The 8,789-nt window shown below is 31.9% G+C and overlaps 2 protein-coding genes across 2 annotated transcripts; both read left to right on the top strand.

The window, feature by feature from the left end:
* Positions 1–2,114: 2,114 nt before the first annotated feature.
* LOC17891979 (heavy metal-associated isoprenylated plant protein 8) lies at positions 2,115–3,635 on the top strand. Its single transcript, XM_006298570.2, has 3 exons — positions 2,115–2,453; positions 2,735–2,810; positions 3,317–3,635. Exons 1-3 carry the CDS (start codon positions 2,226–2,228, stop codon positions 3,445–3,447), a joined length of 435 nt encoding a protein of 144 aa, XP_006298632.2. The 5' UTR covers positions 2,115–2,225; the 3' UTR covers positions 3,448–3,635.
* A 1,707-nt stretch (positions 3,636–5,342) lies between these two features.
* On the top strand, positions 5,343–7,831 carry LOC17892665 (VIN3-like protein 1). The gene is made up of 3 exons (XM_006297191.2): positions 5,343–5,971; positions 6,056–6,348; positions 6,434–7,831. Exons 1-3 carry the CDS (start codon positions 5,529–5,531, stop codon positions 7,516–7,518), a joined length of 1,821 nt encoding a protein of 606 aa, XP_006297253.1. The 5' UTR covers positions 5,343–5,528; the 3' UTR covers positions 7,519–7,831.
* Positions 7,832–8,789: the final 958 nt, after the last annotated feature.

Raw genomic sequence — 8,789 nt, 5'->3', positions numbered from 1 at the left:
TATACCCAAACCAACAAATAACCTGATTTAATTGTAAAATTAAAGTTGAAACCTTAATCCTCTTATGTAAACAAAAACCGCCGTATATTCTTGTTAATTATAAATTTTAAATCCCTATCTTATTAATAAACCAAATTGACATAACTGAAATTACGTTATTTGTTTAATTTATTAATAATTTTTAATATATAATTCTTTATAATATTTATTTTATATATTTTCTTTTTCGATAGGGTTAATAATATTTTTATTTTATCCAAATATTAACAAAATTAGTTACGACACGTGTCAATATCTTATAGTTTATAATTGACACGTGTCACGATCTTGTTAATGGCTAACTTTGAAAACCAAGGTTTATATAATAAGATATACGAATTTAAAAACAACCAGTTACCAAAATGAAATAAAAAAAATAATCTCAGCTCTTTTATACTATTTTTTTTTTATTATCCAGCTTCTTACTATTTTATATTAATTATCAATTCTTTTATCTGTTAAAAATATTATATGATTCTTGTCGCCAATTAGATCTGTTGTGTTTTTTATTTTATTTTTGACATCTCCAAGTGAAGTTTATTCGATGTATTCATTCATTATATTAAATCGATTCATGCAATGACATGCACAGAAGGAAAAACAAAATGTAAAAAAAAAAAAAATGTTATGATGCAACTAAAAATGTTAAAAGAAGTGAAATAAAAATATAAGATTGAAAAAAAAAAGAGTGAGTTGGACCAATGAGGCCATGCGTACAATAATAATAGAGTGGGCGGTGCTGATGCCAACTTTTTTTATACACAAGAATGAGTCTTCTTTGAAGTTTTTACTAACTTCTCACAAAAACATACCAAATTATATTTTTAATATGCTAAAGAAAAACTTGAATTTTCGACCAAATCAAACTGATTATTTTTAATCTTCTACGTATCTTTTTTTTTTTGTTTTCTTGGGTGTGTTTCTTTGTTCAGTTTTTGGCACTCCTTACATATAATAGAATAAAATATATTTATGCATTTTATAAGCATTAAAACCAGCTAATAAGGATTGATAAATATATCAGAAATTAAATAAATAAATTAAGTGATGATATAAAGCACATGAAGTAGGAACATAATTAATGTAGCTTCGATAATTAAGCATGGAAATATAAAAAGAGCATGTTTTAGCATGCAGAATAAGAATTATGCATTTGTCTTTTCACGTGATTAACCTAAAGCACTTAGCCAATTATAGCATATTATATAATTATACCTTCTTCCGGTACTCTCACATGTTCTTCACATATATATAAGTTTACTCAATTTTTGTGGTTGGGGGAGTTCTAAAATATCAGGTTTATCTTATCTATAATATGAGTCTCTATGAGAGATTTAGAAGTATAGATTATATACTTAACATACAAAGACGAAGCGTTTACTAATTTTTTGAATGTGTTTTATTTAATTAGCCGAATCATGTATATAGAGACAAAGAGATGGGATGATCAAAATAAAAAAATGTAATATGTCGAGCGGCGAGAGTGAAGCCAAAAGAGAAGATGCTTATCTCTACAAGTCACACACTAAACTTAGCTTGCATCACATGCCTCACTCACTAATTCACTCTTATCATTATTATGAATTATATTGAAATTTTAAAAGTTTTAATTTCAAAATGACATAAGAAAATTGTTGTCAATGTTGGAGAGTTGTTGAACGTGGAGATGTGACTTATGTCTTCTTCTTTTCTTTCTTTCTTTTATCACTTGTCATATCATATTATCTACCATATATAATTGTATGCTTCTAAACCAGTTATTTCACATACATTTCTCTCCATTTGACAATGACATTGTGCAATGTTTTAAAAGTAACACAAAAGATAAGCTACTTAATTAGTGGTTACACTCTCCATACTAATCAGAAGTTTATAATAATATTGGTTCACCACTTAACTCTAAACTAAACTAAAGACAAAAGTTAACATTAGATCTAATGATAGATTTAACCTTTTTTTAGTTGTAAAATTCATTGGTCTCTACAATATCATTTCAATGTTTGACTTATTCACACACCTCTTATATTCTCTCTATCTCTCTCATCTCTTTAAGACAGTGTAAGTGTGTAATACAAGCAAGTACTTCTTCTCTCTCACATATTCTCTCCTTTCTCACCCATCTCCTTTTTATTAGTCTTCTTCCCAACATCATCCAAACTTATCACACTCTCTTGATTAGTTTTCTAATGGGTAAGCTCCAGAAGATTGGGAGAGTATGGGATTGTCTTTTCCTTCCTACAAATCAGTGTTCATGTTTCTGTCTAAACACACTAGGAGACGATGAAGAAGATGAAGAGTTTGAGAAGAAGCCATTGATAGATTCTTCAACAGAGAAATCTGGAAAAGTCATGAGATTAAAAGATGTTGTAGCTGCTGATCATCGTCAGACTCTTGCCTTTCATCTTAAGCCTAAGGTATATATATTATTATAACCCACTAAATCAACATCCTAAAACATTATATGACGTATGATAAATTTCTTGAGCTTTGTAAAAAAATGCTTATCACAAAGCAAAATATTTGGGAAACAGTGAAAAATATATGTTTTATTTAGCTCTTCAAAAGTTGTGTGAGGGCTCTTTTTTTCTTGTTATCCCACACATTAATTAGTTTCTCCCAAAATTATATAGATTAATGTATTTTTGATTTTGGTTTATAAAATAATTGTAAATATGGGAATGGTGATGTATGGCAGATAGTGGAGCTAAAGGTGTCAATGCATTGCTACGGATGTGCTAAGAAAGTCGAGAAGCATATTTCTAAATTAGACGGTAACGCCAAATCTTCTTTATTTCTTTAGGCTCTTCTTTTATGGAAAAAAAAAAACATTTATACAAATTATATTACATATGACATGATGAGTCCTCTTCAATAATTGCAGTAGTAGTATAGTTCAAAGAACGAACCAAAATGGTTCTGTAGTTTTCTATGCCTAACTCCAAAATGTGAAGCTGAATTGTTGAGAAAAGGTCCATAGAATGTAGCTTTTTTACTGAAAGTTTCATATGGTTAGTAGTATTAATTAGGGATAAACATAGATCTTGTTAACTCTTAATGATAATTGCAATCATTTGGTTGTAAGAAAGAAATGACAATGAATAATATATATATATTTTAATAAATTTGTACATGTAGAACAGAAATTCAAACATTGCAGAGTTCTGACATTTAAAAGAACTCTTTTGGTTTTTATTTTATTTATAATATAAATGATTTATTACATTTTCTAAAGAAGAAATGTTTGTGAAAGTAATGAAAATGGATGTGACTTGAACAGGAGTGACATGGTACAAAGTCGAGCTAGAGAGCAAGAAGGTGGTGGTGAAAGGGAACATAATGCCAATAGATGTGTTAGAGAGTATTTGTAAAGTCAAGAATGCTCAGCTTTGGTCTTCTTCTTCTTCCTAATATCACACTCTTAAGTCTTATCACTCTAGTCTTCTCTCTTCTTATTTCACATGGGCCTTTCATGTCAATCTCTATCTTCATGTTATCATTATCTAGTTATGTGCGTACATACACATGCATGCATCTCTATCTCCTCTAAATCTCTCTATCCCTCATTGTTCTTTTTTGGATCCATTATAGGTTGTAATGTTGAATCTATCTCATTAATCATATTTATATAAATTAATGAGAATGGTTTTCGTTTTTTTTTTTGTTTTACAATCACAATGTCAAATAATCATATCTCTAACACATCTTATTAAAATGACTAACTATGAAACCATATTTGTATCTATCTATGAATTTCCAACTTCGGATGGACTCTTCATTTTTATATTACTTGAAGTAACATTTTTGATATGATGTGGGATTTCTAACAAATTGTGTATTTGGGTGAAATTATTTAGTAATACTAACACCAAGTGGCTGTGGTTATGTTAGTGTTAATATATTTATAAGTCATCAACCAAGTAGTAAATACATGCACATGCTTAAGTACTATATAATTACTTCTAGTTTTGAGAGTCATCAAAGTCTAATAACAACAATTTGACTAGTAATAATACATCTTATCTTATAGAACTTTGTTTTTGGTTACATACATCTTTAAAATATTGGACTCGATCGAAGTCGTGCGAACTGTGGTGGACCATAAGAAGAAGAGAAGCCCCCTCCTATAGTCCTATATGCCATAGGTAGATGATGATACATTGCCTCGTTTAAAGAATCTTTTAGCTTTGAAATGAGATCAGTTCAATTTATGGATTCAATGTCAGATTTCATTTTGACTTTTTTTGTACAATGTCTTTTTTATAGGAATCACTTGTTTTCACGTTCTGGTTTGGTTTCAGTATACACCAAACATTGATTCTACTTAAGTTTATATGTCGTAATTTTTTACCATCTCAAAATAGTGTTCACATTTATCATCGGCACAACTAATTTAAGTTGTTGGAAGTTTTCACTTGTGTTGTGTTGGTTGTTGCCATTTGTATAAACAAAAGAGTTGGTTGTTACCATTTTACACCGAAAATAATATTATCATTTTAGAATTTTTTTTTTTGTTTTGTTGACCTAAACTCACAATATCAGGCTGACAAGTAACATTATTTTCTAATTCAAAGTTTTGTTTTGTTTTTATTTAATAAATTTATTTTCATCAACTATTTATTCCAGCATTCTTATTGTTGAAGTCAGCAACCGGAAAGATTAAATAAATTAACTAGACTTGAGAAATAAAACCGAACCGAATTTTCCAAACTGAACCAAAATAAATTTGGGTAAATCGGTTCAAGTTTGGTTATAGCAGAATTAGACAAGATACAAAATAAATTCAGTTAACTATTCGGTTCGGTTCGGCAACAAATAATCGAATCGTTAACTAATCGAAAATCTGATTTGATTGATATAAACCGAGATTTAAAATCTATTCATGCACTGAATTAACCAAATTAGCCAGAATTATCCAGATTTAACTAAATTTAAACAAAAGATTCAAAATTTCAATTAACAAAAAAAGTTAACCGAAAACCCGATAACTGAACCAAATCGTTAATTGTTTTGGTTTTTTTTTTATAACAATTTGAATTTCTGAACTAACCGGATTACCTGAAATGAATTGTCAAAATAAACCGAAGTTTAAAGCTTAGCTATAGAACCATTAAGAAAGTTTAGGTTAAACCTTGAAAGCTTTATAAATAGAGGCCCCTATGAGTAAAAAAGCCCAATCTGATGTAGTAATTGTCATTTATCAAGTTACCCAATAAAAAAAGATTACGATCAAAAAATAATAATTTAAATAATTGACACGTGTACCCTAGAATTCCTAAACTTCATCTCCTTCGTCTCTCTCTTTCCCCCAAATTGAGCCGCCGCGGCTATGTTTTCTCAGGCGACGCCAGATTCATAGAAAAACACCTCCGGTAGATCGAATCGCTGAATCATGTCCCGAAATTTCTACACTGAATCAAAAACGACGACACAATCATGGTTTCTCGATGAAGAAGAGCTACAAAGACTTTGAATTTTTGTAAACAAGAAGAATGGATTCATCTTCAACGAAATCGAAGATCTCGCAATCACGTAAGACGAACAACAAGTCAAACAAGAAGCACGAATCAAATGGGAAACAGCTTAGCAAGAAACAACAGCAACAACAACAGCAACATGAAGAAGATGGTGGGTGTTTGAGATCATCATGGATCTGCAAGAATGCATCTTGCAGAGCTAATGTGCCTAAAGATGATTCCTTTTGCAAGAGGTGTTCTTGTTGTGTGTGCCATAATTTCGATGAAAACAAGGATCCTAGTCTTTGGTTTGTTTGTGAAGCTGAGAAACCTGATGATTTTGAGTTCTGTGGCTTGTCGTGTCACATTGAGTGTGCTTTTAGAGAAAAAAAGGTTGGAGTTACTAGTAATGCGGATCTGATTAAGCTTGATGGATGTTTCTGTTGTTACTCTTGTGGCAAAGTTTCTCAAATTCTTGGGTAAAGTTTCTTCCTTTGCTCTTTTCTTTGAGGATACAATGTTTATGGCTTTATGTAACTCAATGTGTGTGTGTGTTCATGAAGATGTTGGAAGAAGCAGCTTATGGTAGCTAAGGAAGCAAGACGGCGTGATGTTCTGTGTTATAGGATAGAATTGAGTTATAGAATGCTTGATGGCACTAGTCGGTTTTGTGAATTGCATAAGATTGTATGCGATGCTAAGTCTAAGCTGGAAGTTGAAGTCGGGCCTCTTGATGAACCTGCTGCTAGAAACGATAGGGGTATTGTTAGTAGACTTTCTGTAGCAGGCGAGGTACAAGGGCTCTGCACCTCTGCAATAACAGAGGCAGAGAAACTGTCAGTCAGTACAGCCATAGGTTTGTATTAGAGACATGTTAATTGCAATGTGTCTGAAAGAGAAAATGATGATATAAGTTACTATTATGTTTTTTTCTTTTGCAGATTCAATTCCTGCTGCGTGCAGGTTTCATTTTGAAGATATTGCACAAACACAAGTGACTCTTCGATTAGTTGAGCTACCTAGTGCTGCAGAAAATGATGTTAAGGGTTACAAGTTATGGTGTTTCAAGAAAGGAGAGAAGCCTAAGGATGATTTATTTATTGATTGCAGTAGAACTGAGATAAGGATGGTAATATCTGACCTTGCGCCTTGCACACAGTACACATTCCGTGTTGTCTCTTACACAGAAGCTGGTATATATGGCCATTCCAACGCTACATGCTTTACAAAGAGCGTTGAGATATTGCAATCAGTGGGTAGTAAGGACAAGAGAATAGCTGATTTAGTAGGTAATGATCAGCCTTCAGATAGAGAGGAGAAGAGTAGCATTTCCTCGAGATTCCAAATCGCGCAACTTTCGAAGTATGTGCAGCTGGCTGAAGCCCAGGAGGAAGGCTTGCTTGAGGCGTTTTACAATGTAGATAGTGAGAAAACCCGTGAGCCAGAGGTAGAATTGCCATCTCGACGGCCGCATGAGTTTGATCTAAATGTAGTTTCAGTGCCAGACTTGAACGAGGAACTAACTCCTCCACCTGATTCCTCTGGAGGTGAAGACAATGGAGTGCCGTTAAATTCAGTTGCTGAGGCTGATGGTGATGATGATAACTATGATGATGCTGTGTCCAACGGTCAACGGAAGACGAACAACAACTGCTTGGTAATATCAGATGGGAGTGGTGACGATCCTGCGTTTGATTTCCTTATGACCAGGAAGAGGAAAGCTATTTCTACCAGTAATGACTCAGAGAACCATGAATGTGATAGTTCGTCGATTGATGACACTCTTGAAAAATGTGTGAAGGTGATCAGGTGGCTGGAGCGTGAAGGCCACATTGATAAAATATTCAGGGTCAGGTTCTTGACATGGTTCAGCCTGAGCTCAACCGTTCAGGAGCAGTCCGTTGTGAGTACATTTGTGCAGACTCTAGAGGATGATCCAAGCAGCCTTGCTGGCCAGCTTCTTGATGCATTCGCTGATGTTATCTCAACCAAAAGGCCAAACAATGGAGTAATAATCTCACACTAATCAGCTTCCCATTCAACCACATTCTTTCTTAGTATGAATAATATGATTAGACCATAATAGTCCACGATTTCTCTACCGTGGATTCGGATTTCTATCATCAATTTGGACCACAGGATTGACCACATTGCAATCTCTTTGGATTGGGTTTTAGATTTAGGATTTGACATAAAAAAAAAAAAAAGACTTCCTTATGGCAAGTACTTTTGCCTTTGTTCCTTGTATCTGTTCATATCTATAAAACTAAAGAGGTCATGTGAGTTTTCTCTGTTGTGCACTTAGTAAGTCACTATGACGGTATGACCTGTTTGTTATATCTATGAAGGTTTAATATGATAAGCCAACTTGTATCGTAGGGTAGCCAAAATAGTCAGATATGGCCAATGTGGGTTTTGTAAGAATTAAGTGGGATTAAGCCTTTGATAAAAAAAAAAAATCAATTGCGAATTACAGTACATGGAAATGGTATATCTATTTTTAGCAAGTTGGTGGAAGATTTTACAATGGAATTATTACGAAAAATGCCTTTTCGCCATTTTTTATCGAAAATTTTACGAATGTATCATTTTTTACTAAAATCTTATGGATTTGCCATTTTTGAACTTTTAAATATATCTATTTTTGATTTTTTTTTTTTTTGTGCTAAAAACGTATTTTATAATAAATACTAAACCCTAAAGATAATTAGAACCGATTAAACCCAAGCATAACGAGTAAAATAAATTTTTAATCATATTTTTCTAATCTACAAAAATGGTAAATCTATAAAATTTTATTAAAAAAAATGGCAAAACCAAAATATGTCACTAAAAAAAGTCCCAACTCATAATTGATCCTTTACAATCGCTAAAAGGTTTGCTTGTTTCAGAATTAGGAATTATTGTGTTCAAATACTTATCATAGTAAACAACATCTTATAAACTAGATATTATCTTTTCCAAACTATAATAACATTTTATTTTGTATAAACATGTAAAACCTTACATAGAAATATAGAATGGTAGTGTTTTGGGTGTATAACCAAATATTACATGACCTACTATAGAAAATTCTTTTTTAGTATTGTTGATCTCTCAAGACTCAAGAGAATTGATACAATATATATAATCAACTTATGCTTAACTTTATGAGACTAGAAAATGAACATGAATAAGTAAATTATATAAATCTAGAATTTATATTGTGTTAGGATAAAGAGATTTTAAATATTTATTTAACATGTTTGTTAGTTGAAATATAATTTGAGATCTATCATCTATATATTGTATCATATC

The sequence above is a fragment of the Capsella rubella genome, unplaced genomic scaffold (assembly GCF_000375325.1).
Source record: "Capsella rubella cultivar Monte Gargano unplaced genomic scaffold, Caprub1_0 scaffold_3, whole genome shotgun sequence".
Classification (NCBI taxonomy): Eukaryota; Viridiplantae; Streptophyta; class Magnoliopsida; order Brassicales; family Brassicaceae; genus Capsella; species Capsella rubella.
This window is presented reverse-complemented; position numbering and strand designations above follow the sequence as displayed.

Excerpts from the sequence above, each read along its gene's own strand:
- LOC17891979 (XM_006298570.2), top strand. The coding sequence starts at position 2,226 with ATGGGTAAGCTCCAGAAGATTGGGAGAGTATGGGATTGTCTTTTCCTT. Across the intron at positions 2,454-2,734 it reads CCTTTCATCTTAAGCCTAAG|ATAGTGGAGCTAAAGGTGTC; the intron begins GTATATATATTA and ends GATGTATGGCAG. Across the intron at positions 2,811-3,316 it reads GCATATTTCTAAATTAGACG|GAGTGACATGGTACAAAGTC; the intron begins GTAACGCCAAAT and ends TGACTTGAACAG.
- LOC17892665 (XM_006297191.2), top strand. The coding sequence starts at position 5,529 with ATGGATTCATCTTCAACGAAATCGAAGATCTCGCAATCACGTAAGACG. Across the intron at positions 5,972-6,055 it reads AAAGTTTCTCAAATTCTTGG|ATGTTGGAAGAAGCAGCTTA; the intron begins GTAAAGTTTCTT and ends GTGTTCATGAAG. Across the intron at positions 6,349-6,433 it reads GTCAGTCAGTACAGCCATAG|ATTCAATTCCTGCTGCGTGC; the intron begins GTTTGTATTAGA and ends TTTCTTTTGCAG.